Source organism: Cydia splendana, chromosome 23 (assembly GCF_910591565.1).
Source record: "Cydia splendana chromosome 23, ilCydSple1.2, whole genome shotgun sequence".
Classification (NCBI taxonomy): domain Eukaryota; kingdom Metazoa; phylum Arthropoda; class Insecta; order Lepidoptera; family Tortricidae; genus Cydia; species Cydia splendana.
The window spans coordinates 12,835,973-12,854,466 of record NC_085982.1 but is presented as its reverse complement, the minus strand read 5'-3'; the positions used below and the strand labels follow the sequence as shown (position 1 = coordinate 12,854,466).

Sequence of the window (18,494 nt, the reverse complement as noted above, 5' to 3'; positions counted from 1 at the left end):
CTACCTCGTAACAACACTATACCTGCAACGGCGGAGGCGGGACATTCACCAGCGGGTAGCTCATCTGTAGGGCTATAGAGTTAGGCTGTGGACCATCTAACTCGCCATCCAACGAATGAGACGACATCCTTAACTTCTGACTCTCATACGACGGCATTGACTGATGCATCGGCGATCCTCTATCTCTTTTATAATACTTATGAGCCGGTGAGACGGAAGAGCTCGGTTTCGGTTTCGCTAAAGGATTCATCGGAGTCATGTTTGGCGACAACGGACTTCGCTTCGGACGCTCAATAGACCTTGGAGGTAACGGTGGGGGTGTATTATCCAGACACGTTGTAGGGACCATTGGAACTGTGTTGTTATGTACGTGTCGTCTTTTATTAGTCTCATCTGAGTTTTGTCTGACTAAAGGTGGTGTATTCTCTTGTTTATTGTTTTGTCTAGTCCTTAGATTCCTTAAGCTTTGTCCGGTTAAGTTGCTTAGAGATCTCGGTAGGCCGCTAAGAAAGCTGGTAGGTGGTGGTGAGCCGGCTGGCTTGTCGAGATTGGTCTTGGTTCTTGAGAGTCGTGGAGTGGCCGGCGATGGTTCGAGCTATAGAAATTGTGTTAATTACAAAGCGTGGACATTGCAATATTTGTGCTGAGATACCGAATGTGTTTTGGTGTAGTTAAGGGCAAAAATCCGGGCAAAATTTGGTCTTATCTTAATTGATTAAATTACAAATCGACATTACGATCGGAACTTTATGGCATTATTAATAATTGAGACGTCTTATCGGAAAGATTGGCCTAATATTGTCATAGAACTAGACGCGTGGAAGAAAGAGAGGGAGGCCTTTGCCCAACAGTGGGACACAACAGGCTAACAAATAAATATAAAAAATTGAGGCTAAATAAAACAGTATTATCAGACTAGTAGACTTTTTGTATAGCATTTAAAACGAATGCCCATTTTACTTGGAGACACGATTTAAATATATTTTACATACATTTTTAACGAGTATTTCTTTAGACCAGACAATGGCGGCAGATAAACCGTACGCGGTTTTCGTTCGCTGTGTCACCATGTTAAATTAGTACGTAAGAGTTATTTTGGATAAATAAATAAAAAAAAAAAAAAAAACAATGTCTTTGCTATAATAGTGCAACAAAATCAACAATTTCGTTTATAAATAATTGGAATGAGATTTTTTTTTAATTTAGTATTTTACCATAAATGGATGTTTTATAAATCAGTAAAGTAACAAAATTAACATCAAATATGACAATTTATAAAAACTAGTTTTCGGTAACGGTATCTCAACACGGTAAAAGAGTGTAGTAATAAAATACTGCAATGTTTATACAACGTTACAGAAACCACCCCCACAATGTGAGGCGAAAGCTTATTCGTATTAAATTGTTGTCTGTTTCTATGCAAGTTTGTTTTTTATTACAAATTAAAACTTTACTCGAATCATAATTATTATATAATAATAACAAATTCTAAGCGTGAAAATGTCTTAAATACATCGTACACAATCTTTACTATAAGTATGAATGCTGTATCGAAAATAAATTTTATGACTTAAAAAACATACGAATGTCAAACTTCATTAAAACATTCATTTTTGGTCTTCATTTTATGTATACGATTTACATTTCTTTTTTCGTAAGGACAATAATTCTTATTGAAATGTTTATATTGCCTCGACCCAAACAAAAGCATGTTTGCTGCAAAGTCGTTCACCGACCGTTTAAAAAGAAAAATCACTCAAAAACAACCCTTAGCACAATAAAAATAATATCACCCGGACGTCACGAACAAACATGCACAGAAGCGGACATGATAACATGGAATCGGACTGTGTCGTTCTTTAGAAAAAGGACCCTGAGGGCCCTTTTCTCAAAGAACACATTGAACCACATGGAGTTATTTACCGATGGTCGACCCTGTTAGGAGTTAGATGTACCGTGTTACATTGACAAATACACTTTCGCCTCGTTTGAGCCCAAAAAAATGCTTATTATTCCACTTGTGTACCATTGTTTTCCAAAAAATACCCAAAAAATTTAAGTACGGCCAACGAGCACGAGTAACTTGATGCATTGACCTTTTGTGCTTCGGTGACCACACTTTAATTCAGTAGGAGACACACACACACGTGATATTTATCTACGATACATAGGTGGAAATTTTCAATTTTGTAAGCCCAAAATAAAAACATTTCGTGATACTGAAATCAAAATAAATGGCTGCAAAATAGTGATAAACCATCGAAATACGTGAGCAATAATGGTCTACTAATAACAAATTTACTGTGACTATTTTTACACGTGATGTTGCACTGAAAATGAATCCATACTCTGTGCTTGGTAAATTAAATGTACAACAAGCAAACATTGAATGAAAATTAACACAATGTTTGATTCAAAACAAGAAAAGAGCTCACGCAGATGTCTTGTCATGGATTTTGGGGTATATATTAACCGTATGGCATAGGAAATAGAACCCGTCAAAAAATATTTGGAAAAAGTAAAAGAAATTGAAGCATAACGATGCACAGGAGAAAAATTTAAGATCTCTAGCTTGAACCCAACTTCTTCTAAACCTAGATGGCAGTAGTAGTTATTTATTTATTTATCTATGGTACTTTAAAAGGTACAAGTTATATTATGTCTATATATGACTTGCACTTAAATTTTTCTAATCACTCATTATTAAAAAATAATGCGTAGAAAAGTGACATTATTGAGAAATTCGCTATCATGGGCATCAATTTACCACCAAAGCTCACTGAGTAACCTCTCAAAATTAAATTTCGTAAGTAAAGGCGGGATTCCACCAGTGTGCGGCACTGTGCGGCACAATTATATTCAGTAAAAAAATGCCTGTGCCGCACACCGGTAGAATCCCGCCTTAAGACGTTTATATTAACAACCGATGCCATTGAGTTTTGTTTAGGAGCCGTCTTGTCCCAAAACCTACTTTACTCATCACCACCACTTGTATCTAAATAGTAAGCTACATAAATACGAGTAGTATTTGATGCGAGTTTCGTTTGGTATCTAAAATCGTCCACACGGTTAACTGACAATTCGTAAACCTTATTTCAAAGACGTAAGGTCTACCGATGGTCAGTTAAGTGTTGTTAGTACCTGTGGGGGATGTCCGGCGGTGATGGAGTCTATCTCGTGCTGGAGAGTGGCGCAACGTTGCTCGGAGGACTCCAGTTGCGCCTGCTTCCTCACGTCAGGCACTTTGGAGAGTTCGTCTGAAGAGAAAAATGGTTTATTATTCTATTATTTAGCAAAAAGAAATTTTACAGTAGGAAAATGCGTAAAATTCAAATTTTGTATGGGAGAAAAGAAAGAAACCCTTAGCGCATATATTTTCAAATAAGCCGTCTTTTTCTACTGACAAAAATTGGTTTGCCATATATTATGACTTCTTTATCAATCACGCTTGCAAGTGCGTAGCAGACGCAAAGTCTAGCAGATAGAAACAATCGTATGTGAAATTCAGTGAAATGACTGGTAAATGCTTTCTTTTTCTAACAAGTGCTACAAAAATAGCTTAGTGTTACAAACATACATGATTTTATGTTTCTCATATAGACATCAGTGACAAACAATGGATACTAGCAGATGACATTTTTCCACAATAACTACAAGACTTAGCAAAACTTTACTGATGACTGACTGGATCACTTGAAAACTAAAGACTATACGAAAAATTAAACTAAGCAACACTCTTAGCTGTGTATTTGTGAACCTTACATGTTTGGAATAAGGTTTACAATATTTTTGTTAACAGTGTGAAGAATGGTATAGTAACGGACTACAATGACAATAACCATCTACATTTAACTAAAACGAGCTGATTGTACATATTTAAGCATAACATAGCAGTAGACGACACATTACACATACATTTATACAAGGCTTGATAAGCAAGCGCTTATATTAGACTTGCCATGCCATCTGTTATATAAAAGTTGTGCTGTTCCTGAAATATTAATGTGTAATTTAGTACCTAATTATTCTATTTTCGATTTACAGATTTTTAAGAATGTATGATTTGGTTAGCATTTATAGACCCGACGTATAAGCCGTCCTCGAAATGTCGAAGGTGATTTTCCTTTATGTTAATATCCAGAAAGGAATGTGCGGTCAGCGTTTGAATGGAAAAGCAGACGTTCACTTTCCTCTTAACCTACGCGATTACGTCCCGTTTAAGTCAATAATAATCGTGAATTCAGTGTTAGAGAAATATTAGAATACTCACTGCGTAGCTCACGGATGTATTTCTGCTCTTGCTCCAGCATCAGCCTCATCGTGTGCACTTTGGACACCTCCAGCTGCCTTTGTTTTTCCGGCTGTGGAACATAAAACATGTTTGTCAGTTCATATGCTTTTTAATAATAGTTTTTTGCAATTAGTGAGTTTTGGTTGCCATCTGACGACAAGTTTTTGAGAGTATGAAGTTTGTATTAACAACCGATGCTAGTGAGTTTTGGTTGAGTGCCGTTATAACCCATCAAAACGGTGATAACTCAGAATTCGTCTGCAACATTTGCAAGTGTTACAATTTCATCACCTGTGTAAACACTGCCTTGAACCTGAAGGCTTTTTCAAGTTATGTGGCAGACAATGTACGTACAGTCACCTGCAATAATATGTTACACAACGAAGGCCGCAATAATATCTGACACGATCTTATTTGTAGAGCCATAACAGCGTGTCACATATTTTTGCAGCCTTCGAAGAGTAACATATTATTGCAGGTGACTGTACCGATGAATATATTATGTAAAACGCGCTTGCTTTGTAACTAGTTTCATCTAGTTTGTTATTTATATTATGTACTTATAACAATTGTGAAGGGATGACAATGGTAAATCTTTCTTTTTTCTAGGGGAACATTGAACTAAACTATAAAATATTGCTCAATACAATTACTTTAGCTGCACCGATTTTTTTATTTCAATGCCATGAAATCTTTGAAAAAAAATCTTTCATAATCAAATAACTAACGTTTTGTTTTGTCATGTTAGCCGCGACAGCTGACCCGGTTCAAATCCAAAGGAGGGCTTTGTATGTTTATGACATCAATATCAGTTTATAATTTCAAGAACAATCGCACTTGAGCACGGTTTTGTCTATTCCAAAATTGTTGTCACAAATTAGTGATACTTAAAGGTTTTTCTAAGACGATTTCCCTGTATCTCCCACAGTCTTGGATTTCCCCTCAGTGTCCCACTATCTATACAACGGTAGGGACGACTCTGTTATCAATGATAATCAGTAATAAAGTAATGACAATGACTCACATTTACAGGCTGAGGCGCGGTGATAGGAGTTTTGTGGCGCGAGGTGTTCTGATGCACCGTCAGGACGGCGGTTGGGTTGGCTGAAACGTAAAGACGGTTAAATTAAAATACATATATGGGTAGTTTTTCTATGGCCGTCGCTACATCCTGAGATATTTATAAAATAACTGTGCTCTGGAATCGAAAGTATTATGATATTCAGAGATTTTGAGGCAAGCAAAGAATAAGATTGCAAAATACAAAAAAAAAACAGGTATTTTCAGAATCTCTAGGATATTCAGTAACAAACTATTATTTTATACTAGTTAGCGCAAAAAAGGTGCACTATTCAATACATTTTAGATAACAATAACACTATCATGTGTTTAGTCAAATAGCCATCACTACACCTTATAAAACAAAGTCCCCCGCCGCGTCTGTCTGTTTGTGTGTTTATTTGTATGTTCGCAATAAACTCAAAAACTACTGAACGGATTTTCATGCTGTTTTCACCTATCAAAAAAGTGATTCTTGAAGGCTTAGGTGTATAATTTGTGAACCCGTGCGAAGCCGGGGCGGGTCGGTAATATGGTAATATAATAAGTTACCTCGGATCATCATGACGACCTGCTGGTGCGTGTGGTGGTGAACAGGCACGCCGTCCACCCGCAGGATGCGGTCGCCCGCCCGCAGCCCGGCGCGCCATGCGGCCCCGTGCTCTTTTACTGACTGCACGTATACTGGGTTGTCGCCTGAAATGTGAACGAAGATCGTGTTAGAGTAAGGGACAATATCGTTTCAAGCGTTTTACGGTTTTATACTACGTGTTCCTGTAATAATATATTAGTCCGCTGCAATAAAATGTTACCAACAAAGACCCTTAAGGCTTCGTCACACAGGCGCGTTTTCCGGGCGTAGCGTGAGCGGGGCGCGCCGCTTTTACATATAAAACGCTCACGCGCCGCTCACGTCCCGCCCGGAAAACGCGCCTGTGTAACGGAACCTTTATAGTCCCCAGATTCACGGCGTTGTACTTGTGTTACAATTCCTTACACATTCCGATACGACTTTTGCCTGATGCCGTTAAGGTTGAAGACAGCTCCAACGGTCTCCCGAGCGTCGTCGTCTAGTCAACTCTACGACTACTGTTCGAAGCAACGTCGGCGCAACTGCGCAGCGACGCCATTTCCCATAGCCTCTTCTCTATTCTTTGCTTTTCTCTATTCCTTATCTCTGTAAATTTCCTTTCCCTTTCGTCCTTGGTCCTTTCGGCCACGACACCAAACCCCTTCACAAAAAAAGCAGTCGCAGGTCACTGCATCGACCAAACTGCGTAATTACAAAAAAAAACCATTTCCCATAGCGTTGACTAGACGTCGACGCTCAAAAAACCTTAGCGTAGGGTCAAGTGTATTTTATTTATTTTAACTCACCGGACACTTTCATGCCATATCCGTGCTCGTCGCGGACGACGGTGACAGTGAGCAGCTCATCGCCGCCCGGCGACCCTGCCCCGCCCAGCATCACCTGAAAAAAACACAGATACGTCAATTATCAGACTACTTGAAGATAAAACCAAAAACCAAAGGGTTTGATATCAATGAATAAGTCATTATTTTATGCCGAACCAATTGAGGACCGTACAATGAAGAGTGGAGGGAACCAGATCGCGCGGCAGATCATCTATGCGCTGGACTGACCAAATAAAATCCACAGTGGGAAACTGCGTATCTTGGGAAATCGTACGAAGAGCTGTCTCCGTCCGCCTCAACGTGACCACGACCGCTCTGTCAAGAGCGATACGACAGAGAAGAAGAAGAATTGAGGACCAAGAAAAGTATCGAGTGGAAACCAAACATCATAGTGCGGCCTGACGGTAGACCTCGAAAGAGATGCCGGCACGACCAAGACATTTTCTTCGGAAAGATTGGTCTAATATTGCCATAGACCGAGATGCGTGGAAGAAAGAGAGGGAAGCCTTTGCCCAGCAGTGGAACACAATATGCCAACAAATAAATAAAATATTAAGTTGGTAGAAGTAGTCTCATAAATCGAATCGAACCATACCCGAATTTATGAGACTGCTGTGAATCGAAAATGTTAAGCATAGTTGTGACCACGGATCTAGAATACAGGTTGTGACAATGTTTTGAGCTCGCGATATTTTCTTATCAAACATCGGGATTGTTAGACAGCCCATTTTGTACTATTATCTAGTCTAGTTATATTGCAGTTGGGGCCACTCCAATGTTGATTTGGTCAACTACACCGCTTAGCAATTTGCATACATGCACATTCATTTACGCCTTTCCCGTATGCAAAGAAAGAGACGTGTCTGGTCCAAGTCTGCGTTCATGTTAATGTGATGACACTACACTTTCTACTAATTTCAGTCCCTTGACACGTTAACCAATTGCATATGTAAACTGCTACACTACTCGACATCGACATGCACAAAATGCGACCACACCGAGTACCATTGGTTAGTGAAATGTGCCATACATTTTTACTGTGTACAGTCGACGTCAAAGATGTGTTTACACTTTTGCACCTTACTCCTTTGTAATAAGGCGAAAAGTGTAAACATATATTTGACGTCGACTGTATATTTATGATCCCGTCCGTACCGCGCTCCAAAAAGTAAAAACCAATTTGCCGGCGTCTAACCAGGCTCAGTCCAGTCGGTTATCAGATTTGGCTAACTTATGCAAATAGGGCACGAGGCACGAACCCACCTCATTAGGCAAGGCGCAGCTTGCATACTAACTGCTATAATTAATTCACAATTGATGGAGCTTATGTCTCGGTGATAAGGTTTAAGAAAAGTCAGTTAAAGTGTGGACTGTGGTACTTACAGATACCGAGCTGAGCTGAGGGATTAGGTGTACCGCATATTAGGTAGTGGTGTATGCTGCGGTAGTTTACGTGTGAAATAATACCTAACTAAAGCTTAGGCTACTTAGTGATTAGGGGCTATTCATAAATTACGTCATTTCAAATTAGGGGGGGGGGGGGGGTCTGGACATCGGATGACGGTAGCACGACGTAGGAGGAAACGGGGTCCTTCGAGGCATGATTTTTGGATGATTTTGGGGGGGGGGGGGGTCCAAAATTGTCAAAAATCGATGACGTAATTTATGGACAGCCCCTTATGACAAAGCACAGTCGCCGTCAGATACGCATCGTAGCGGCCAAGGTGTTTACACACATCTGCGAAGAATCTAATGACAGTAATGACCATCCCCGGGACTCAAGCTATCTCCATAACTACACATCGGTAACTCGTGGCATTTAGGTAGCACTTAAAAGATTAGTGATGAGCACACATCGGTAACTCGTGGCACTTGACAGTTTCTAACAGACTAGTGATGTGACAATGTTCTTCCTATACGAGTCGAGAAAAAGAAACCACTAAAAAAAGGAATTAATTAAACTAATCTTTTAAGTGCTACCTAAATGCCACGAGTTACCGATGTGTATCCATAACACATTTTGGCGATATTGCGCTCATGGTCTTGAAGAAAGACGGAATAATCAAAAAAAATTTGTCCGAAAAGGAAGCGTAGCTAGAAAGTGTTTATGTCTAAAATCAACGTGACAACCGTTTAACTAGGTACTGTAACTAGTCAGAATCGTTACTAAACATTACGAAAACGCCTAGCGAAAACAAATGCGATTGGAGGTTTTACTTGAAAACCTATTGCAATAATAGATAACTTAGCCAAACACGTTACAGATGATATTGTTATTACTATTGTACAATAACAGAAAGATCGTGCCCATCTCCGGCACGTATCGTATCGCTATCATTTATCAACTTGCGTAACAGTAACAAGTTGCATGATTGAATGAACGTTGTGTAATGTCGCTGTGATTTCGGTAATCTGATTATCGTTCTGATGCTGGTATTTGTGTTGTTTCATAAAATATGGGGGATTCATCATCATCATCATCTCCTAGCCGTTTTCGGCTACAGCGACTGCTTTTCTACCGCTGAGAGCGTCGCTGGTGCGCTCTCAGGTGACTGACGTAGCCAATATTTGCAGCAAATGTGCGGCCACACTCGCTGCAGGTCAGCACCCCTCCGACGTAAGTATATTAGATGGACACAGGTGGTCTGGCCTTTAGCTCGTCACGCTTAACGTCGAGCTCTGTGCGACGCCTCGCTTCAAATTCACTCACCTGCGTCTGCACAATGTGCCTCCACTGCGGACGGTCACCAGCTAGTGTCTCCCATGTTGTTGGCTCTATATGAGCTCTCTTCATATGCCGCTTCAACACATCTTTGAACCGCAGAAACTGGCCGCCTTGCTTGGCACTTACACCATTATAAGCTTTGATTTAACAATTGGCGACGTAAACAGTGTAAACACTAATACGTCATTTACACTTTGACGCAATGAGCTGGGCAGTACTGGCAGTACTACACATGGGGTTTAGCCAAAATGTCAATCTTTAATACCAAACGCCAATCAGCTTAACACTACATAAACAAAATATAAGCCAGTGCCTCTACCTAGTCCAATCAAATGTCTACTTCGTTTTACGAAAATTGCAGTGTGAAGTTTCTTAACTTGTTGTCAGCCGGGCTAGCACATGATTGGCACGACAGTATCTCGCGGCGAGATAGACTATCCGTTCCTCTTTTATTAACATAGTTAGAAAAAGACGTGTAGTCTATCTCGGCGCGAAATACTATCGCGCCAATCATGTGCTAGGCCAGGCGTGGCTCACTCCGCGATTTCGTCGCTTTGCTACAGGTAGCTAAAAGTACATCCGTTCCGCCGCAATCTTGGGGAAAGCCATAAGCCGCGCGTGGCGCTGTCGCCACCTAGCGGCCATATCTGTGCTGATCGTAACAGACGCGTTTTGTTAGAGACTGAGTCTTCTGTACCTAGTACTATTATTTATTCTGTGGCTAGGCCTACAGACCTTATTAATTTATAAAAAAATATTAGGTACTCAAAGCGTATTTTATCGTAATATACCACTTTTTACGCCGCCCTTGCGTTCCGGTGTCCCCCACACGCATATTAATCCACACACCACATTAACATACAATAACAAAAGCCAGACTGTTTGTCCGTCCGTGCAGCGATCGATGGCAGACGATGCGACGCCGGTGCACTGTGCGGATATTGTGGACGTTATCTCCAGTCCGAAACTTCCTAGTTCCGAGGCATAGTTGGCTTTACGATTGTCCTGGTAACTGACAATGTGTAAACCTTATTCTAAAGACATAAGATGTACCTTCAGTTAGTAAGAGATGAAGTTTGACAGGTAAACCGGTGGGTGTCTAAGTTTGCTTAAACATTCAAAAACGGTGGTTTCAAACTAAGTTGGCTTTAACATTCAAGGGCCTATTTCAACCACTGTGATTATTCAATATCCTGACCAGTTTGGGGACGGAAGGTAACGACGGTGCCTACAGTGAAATTATTCAAACATCACATATTTGACAGTTATGAATTCACCCTTATAGATATGATGCTAAGATCTACCGTTTAACTGATAGCCTTAAAGTCATATATATAAGGGTCAATTTGTAACTGTCAAATATGTGACGTTACAATAATTTCACTGTAGCATCAACATTACTAAGCTACCAAGATTCTGAAAATTATAAATTATACTCTACAAATCTAGAAATTTGAAACTGCCCGATTCGAACTTTAAGATACGTCAATTAATAGATCTAGAAACGATATGGATTAGATGTGTCAGTGTAAAAAGTGACGTTTTTGTTTGAAGAAGCGTCGCAATTGACACTGACATATCTAATACCGTTTCTAGATCTATTAACTGACGTATCTTAAAGTTCGAATCGGGCCGTAAGTCGACTATAATTTCGTAGATAGTTAAGACAATATTGCCAGTAATATCAGTGTCTTAAAGACCTAGAACGTTGGAAGCAGTGACTATACTATAACAACGAGCATTCAAATACACACCATTTCGTTTTCCTCAATGAACTACCAAAGCGTACGCGTAGGGGCGATCAAATTAAACCAACAATAGATAGCGCGCTGTCGCCGTCCTGTGGGTTATGACAATACATTGTACAGCCGCCATCAGATATATCGGAGCGGGCAAGGTGTTCACAATATCTAAACACGCACTCTAACGCCCTGACATAGAGGCCGATAATTTTTAAACTCTATCGCAAAGACATAAAGTCCATATAGACGATCAGTTAAATGTTGCTGTTAGTACAAACAGCAATACTGTTAACTGTCCATTGCCTTTTGTAATAAGAATAGAATAGAATAGAATAGAATTGATTTATTCGTAAGCACAAACAATCGGTACAACATTACATGTATGAACCCCCGTACTGCATTAACAAATGCATTGTTTTGATCATTAGCAAGTGTGCGTAAGAGATCGTTAGACAACAATACGCATTGATCCATTCATGAAGTAGTAGAGATTGATTGAGATGTGTCGTGTCTTATACGTCGAAGCACACACTCAAAACATCAATTGTATTTATCTACACACATATCATAAACTGTCTATGATGCCTTCAAAATCCGTAAATAATGGCCAACATTACGATAAACTGTTTTGTTACAGCAAATTTCTTATCTGTGAAAATGTGGTAATAGCTTCATTACTATATCAAAATCGATTTGGTAATGCATTCAAAATTCGAACATCTCTGAAAAAAAAAGCAATTTGATTTGATCCCTATTCTAATATCAGTCGAGATGACGTTTTATTCGAAATCAAATGACAATTGCATACAATATTGACATATCTCGCATGTAAGTTGGTATCGGACGATATGGTAATCGACCCCGACTCTAGTTTGTCTCTGAATTAAAAAAAAACTACGAATGCGGGACGTGCATGAAAAAAGTTTTCATTTGCCGCCATTTGACGTACAGTTTATCTTTTAATTAGTTTGTAAGTAAAAAATTATTTGTTTTGTTGTTTTTAAAGTAACTATAACAAAAGTTTCGTGTAAAATGTGCGATAAAGATATTTCGGAGACGCCATCTCATATCCGCGAGTTCCGCCAGAGAGCAAAGTCGGCTGTAATATGAGGTTAGAGAATATATCATAGAAAGTTTATAATATGTGTGTAGATAAAGCAGTGTATGTAACTGTACATAATTAGGCATTAAAACACTCGTGTGATACTATTATGAAACTCATTTCATTCGTTTCATAAACCCACACTCGTATTTTAATGCCTTTCATTATGTAGCAGTCACATAAACTACTATTAGTAAATAGGCCACAAGAGCAAATTATTTATCATACATTATCTAGAGAATTATACAGCATGATGTTATTTTAGTATGTTGCAAGTTCTTGCAACTAAATGGGCCCACAGATTATCAGTTCGCCGGATAATATCAGCCTGTCAGTTAATCGCAAAAGGTGACAGTTCAGAACAACTGACAGGCTGATATCGTCCGGCGAACTGGTAATCTGTGGGCCCCTTAAAATTTTAGGTTTACCTACACTTGGCACCCGTATACATATCTCAACTCTTTTGTCATCGGCAATGTCCGCGAAGGCGACAACGACGCATATTTTTAATAATATTGAATTTGGCTCTCAATTTACTTTGGCTTTAATTTATAGGGTTCCGTAAAGGGTAAAACGGGACCCTATTACTAAGACCCCGCTGTCTGTCCGTCCGTCCGTCCGTTTGTCACCAGGCTGTATCTCACGAACCATGATAGCTAGACAGTTGAAATTTTCACAGATGAAGTATTTCTGTTGCCGCTATAACAACAAATACTAAAAAGTACGGAACCCTCGGTGGGCGAGTCCGACTCGCACTTGTCCGGTTTTTTAATTTATTTTTCTATTGATTTGCTGTCGCTCTTTTCCATTGAGCGATAGAGTACGCGGTAGCCAGTAAGTAGCGGCAGATAACGAAATTAAAGGGGCCCACTGATTAACAGTCCGCCGGACGGTATCGGCCTGTCAGTTAGAACAAAATTTTGACAGTTCCGACCAACTGACAGGCCGATACCGTCCGTGTATGCGTGGGCCCCTTTAAGGATAAACGAAATGTTAAAACATACATTAAATTTGTAAACTCAACTAACATGCAAATGCCGAACCGCCCAACCATCACCTACAGAATGGTTCCGGCAAATGTTTACGACACGCTCGTGTCACGTTTAATGGCCGATATATTCACAATGGCCGGTGTTTACAGCTATGTTCTGTCTATTCGGTAGGTACAGTCGCCATCAGATATATCGGAGCGGCCAAGGTGCTCACAAATATCGGAACACGCCTCTATTGTCAGCGCGTGTTCAGATATTGTGAACACCTTGGCCGCTCCGATATATCTGATGGCGACTGTAATTATTATTAGGCAGTGGACGCCTACAAACGTGTCCCTATTATTAGCTCTATTGTTATAGCTTTTATGAAAAAATAACCGGATTAACAAATTAATAATAATATGCCATCAATTTAAGGAATTTACCAAATGTTGCTTTCTGATGCAGGCTGTACACACTCGTCGAGATACCCCGAGACAGGCCGAGAACGAGTGTGTACATGCTGCTCCCTCTCGGAGTAATTAACAATGGAGCCGCCATTAACAGGCGTTCCCCTCTGTCGAAAATAGGCGGCCAATGGTCAACCACATGTCAACCATATGTATGGACTGACGTTTATCTGACATGACGTACCTATACATTTGATGTGCCCCTCCCCCGCAAAAAACGGCAGACTATTTTGTACCGAAAATTTTAGACATGGCGTCTCCGTTGGTTATATCCTCTAAGTGCTCCCTTCTCGTCTCGCTTTTCCTTGTCTCGTCTCGCGCTTCTCCGATTTGATCGGAGAGGTGCCAATAGAGTCTCGGCGAGTGTGTACAGCCGACATGAGAGAAAATGTACGAGTTACTATTGTATAATACACAACTCACTATATAGGCGTGCCTGTATTAGTAAAGTGTCATTCTATGGAACTTGCTAACTATGTAAACAAAAGTCACTAGTAAATTCATCAGTCAGAGACAATTTCAATATGGCGGTTTGTTTACATTGTTAGCAAGTTCCATAGAATGACACTTTAGCTGAGTTCTCTCGATGTCTCCACGAACTCCATCAAGTCCATCATCAATATGACAAAACATCTATTTCTGAAACAGTGTATATTCTGATAATTTGTGTATATGATTTTTGACAGCTTTGGCTGCTCCGATATATCTGATGGGGACTGTACGTTGATATTCAAAGAAATAAATCCCGTTTCTAACTAGACATCCAGAAATCGATGAACTTTTATTATCGCAGTATGTGAAACAGTTGCACAACTAAAATAAATATTCGCCTCCTCTGTTTATTTGTGTGTTCGTCGTATTATGAACTCTAATGTAATGTAAATACGGTGTGATTTAGTACGGAGCGAATGTTTTATTGCATTTGGAGCATATTCCGTGCTTCCTGTTTTGGTTTCTTGTGGTTTATGTCGAGTAAGCAGTATGTTGACTTACTCGTACCTTGTACCTACTTGCAAGTTGCAACAAGATAGTACCTACTTGAAAGTACAGTCAGCAGCAGAAGTTGCTAGGCGTGCGAGGTCTTCAAAATTACCTTGACACGCTTAGTAAGTTAGTAGTCAAATGCAAATTTCTCCGAGATGGTACACATTTTCCAAGATGGTGGCGGTTCCTCGAGATCCCCAACTGTCAAATAGTGTGGACATGAAAAAGATACCTTTACTTTAATTAACATATATACCAAATTTCAGGACTGTTCTAGAGATTTCGAAGTTTATCCTAATCTACTAACATAAGTTGTAAGATTAAAATGTGTCACTAACGAAATTGATCTTTTGTTGGTCTTAAATAAATTTAATTTAATTTTAATTTAATACGATTGTGGTACGTGTGGTAATCGTGTATTTGTAAACATTTAATAAATCGGAATATGTGGGAATGAGTCACTCTACTGTACAATGTTTTGACTACTTTTTATCTGTCCGCCGCGAGAGGTTAATAGCATTGACACCTAATTAAGTTGGGGGTGGAGCTATTTCTGGACCGATGATGATGTATTGTTACCATCATTTACTTAAAGTTTTTAAATTGTGGATAGCAACAAGTCCTATATATAAAGTAGGTAATTTCGGAATTAGTGAAATAAAATCTTCTCATTCTCAGCTTGGAAGGCTAGGACTAGCAGTTGCGTGCCGCTCGTGTTCTGTTTTGGTCAGCTGTAATGATGTGGTGACCAAAGATTTTCTAGCTCGCATTGAAGGGTTCCGGGGTAGTCATGTCAGAGTTCTGAACCCGTCAACGGCAAGAAGACTTCCTCGAAGCCCACTACTGCCGAAGCTGTTAAAAATCCACATGTATAAGAACTTCTGTTCTGTGGAATTTTTTCTAATGCAATAAAACGAAATGCAAGAAGAAGCTCTACGCAAACAGTTTTCAATTCACAGCCGAACTACATTTTCTTTGTATCAAATACCATCGCACTTTCACTACCTCCATAGCCCACGTCATAAACATGAGCAAAGCAAAGCAATAAAAGTAAAAACGGCTGATGGGTATAATTACCCGAGAAAAACCGTAAGTGTGCAGCTTACACATTCTTCGGCAGACTGGGCCTTTGATATACCTTATCGTAAAGGCATAAGATCGATGGTCAGTCAGTTGTTAAGTACATTTATGAATACTTTCTTTGGCCTGATGACCGGAATTACTATAATCCATCGATTTTTCACGCGAATTGCAAAATTAATTAAATTCAGAATTCATAACATTTTTATAAGGACTTCAATATCATTCTTGTATAGTAGTTAGAAGGTAAAATAGCCCCCAAGTTCAACAGCAGAGTAGCCGAGGCAAACACAGATCAAAAAAGGCGGCAAAGATGCGGGACGACTTCTACGCATTTTGCAGCGACTGGCAGGAGCCATGCACCAAACCGTGGAAAGTGGCGGAAGAAAGGGGAGGTCTGTCACCCAGCAGTGGGACACAAATTAAGGTAAAAGGAATGTCCTGGACTTCTGTAGAGTTTGCGAGGCAAGGGGTGCGACTTACAAGTTACAACCCCAGGCTTGTGCCAATATTTTTTTGAAATGACGAATTAGACGGAACCTTACAGATTTCTAGATTAATAAGCCAAAGTCATCATTTTGGTTATTAGATAGATCTATGGATGGATAGAGGTAATCGCTTATCTTTCATAAACCAAAGCCAACAATCGCTGAAAAGCTAGCTAATGCCAAAAGTAATTTTAGATATTGGTGGAGTCTATATAATTGTCAGTGGTGTGAGTCTACGAGTGTATCGCGAATTCTCGGTGCAATTCATGCATTTCTATTTGGTGGAATGATGATCCATTTTAGTGTATTGTCCGCTTTTCTAAGATCAAGTACGCCATAGCTATTATATAATCTGTGGCCATGGTGAATCTTCGAACTTGATCTTAGAAATCGGAAAGGCTAATATATAAATTACAGCAACTACAAAAAAATTGATATGGTTAGGGCAATTGAACCAGTTATTCCAAAAGGTCGTGACTTCAAATCTCCCTCGAATCGTAAAGGTTCCGTCACACAGGCGCGTATTCCAGGCGAGGCATGAGTGTTTTATATGTAAAAGCGGCGCGTCTCGCTCACGCGCCGCCCGCAAAACGCGCCTGTGTGACGGAGCCTTAAGGGTTTTAATTTTTTCCTTTTAAAAGATATCTGTACTTCAATGGTTCCAAAGTTGACAGGGCTCCGACTCACCTAACAAAAACTGTAATTATTGGGGCCCAACACTTGGACGTCTTAAAAAGCGGGCCATAAAATATTATCGATAACGCTCAAAATTCCTAGTAGGTACTTTCAGGACCGACCCAATGAGTCACAACTCATACTTAAGGCTTCGTCACACAGGCGCGTTTTCCGGGCGGGGCGTGAGCGTTTTATATGTAGGTAAAAGCGGCGCGCCCCGCTCACGCCCCGCCCGGAAAACGCGCCTGTTGATGGAACCTTTATACTATGTATCTTTAGGTACTTAAATAAAAGTAAACAATTAATTTGTACATTTTCGGGTAGTTATAACATTTATTGATTAACCAACCAAATACAACCTGGATCTGTCACTGAACGACCTGACTTTAACCTACATTATTTGATCATGTAATGTTTTCATCTTGAGGGTAGATTTTGTTTACTCTTTTTTAAATACCTAAAGATACAGAGTATAGTTTGGGAAATGCTGATCTACCTTATTGTCAGGAAGAGGTAGATCGCCGATAAATTTTCGTATTTTCATCAACAGTTTGAAATCAACGGTAAGCTGGATGACATTTCCTCGGACCTCGTGTTCAATAGGCAGATGCCGCCACTCCCGTGTGCGAGCGAGACATATGCAGTAGTTATAGGGATGTCCCGCTCACACATTGGAGCAGCATGCGGATCCTCATTATAACAACGAAGTGGCGAGTCAGGTCATAATGTCATCTCTTTCACTCTTGGTTGGTCTTAACAAGGGTAAAGGAGATAGCATTATGACCGGTTTGTATTGCAGCAAGATTAGAAGCTCCTCGCGTAATATAAACAAGAGTGAAGTAAAAGTGTACACTGTATAATAATAAAGTGTCTATTTTTACTCTATTCACATGAGTAATCATGTAAACGTAATACAAATAATTAGACAAATAGCTTGGCCGCGCTCCAACGGGAATATTTGAAATACAAATTATCAACTATATGGAGCAAAACGTGCTTTTGTTACTGAATAATCTTTCATAAATCAAACTAGAGTTTTTGATGCTTTTATACGTGAGAGTTATTTGTTTACTATGCTTTACGATTCACATAATTCACTGCAACAGTGTAATAAATTAAACTGAAATATATTATGTACTTGCTACTAAATATTGCGAAAATATCGCACAAAAATCTTACCATTAGAAGTAGGTTACAGTATTAATTCTTTGATACAGTCAAGAGTAAAAATATGGGTGCACAAACCATCTAAATATGTCCCATAGCTCTTATGTCAGCGAACTAAGAACTATGAGACATATTTTTGAGTAAGTTCTCTACACCCATATTTTTACACTTGACTGTACTTAGATGCAGAATTCATTTGACCATCTTAACTCCTTCCCTGTTAATAATTATTACAAAAATACTGGCACTATAATTACAACTGACAATTACGATACATGGGGTTTGAGACAGAAATCAGCTCAGTTGCTTGGACATCGAATCTAC

At 39.6% G+C, this 18,494-nt stretch overlaps 1 protein-coding gene across 1 annotated transcript in view; it reads right to left on the bottom strand.

Moving 5' to 3' along the window:
- Positions 1 to 18,494, bottom strand: part of LOC134801728 (uncharacterized) — an 84,730-nt gene that overhangs the window by 32,429 nt on the left and 33,807 nt on the right. The window contains exons 2-7 of the mRNA XM_063774323.1: positions 6,728 to 6,821; positions 5,903 to 6,046; positions 5,316 to 5,395; positions 4,271 to 4,361; positions 3,142 to 3,257; positions 23 to 595 (exon numbers count right to left, since the gene is read on the bottom strand). Of these exons, the coding sequence (XP_063630393.1) occupies positions 23 to 595; positions 3,142 to 3,257; positions 4,271 to 4,361; positions 5,316 to 5,395; positions 5,903 to 6,046; positions 6,728 to 6,818 (1,095 nt within the window). The 5' untranslated portion in view covers positions 6,819 to 6,821. The remainder of the gene's footprint in view (positions 1 to 22; positions 596 to 3,141; positions 3,258 to 4,270; positions 4,362 to 5,315; positions 5,396 to 5,902; positions 6,047 to 6,727; positions 6,822 to 18,494) is intronic.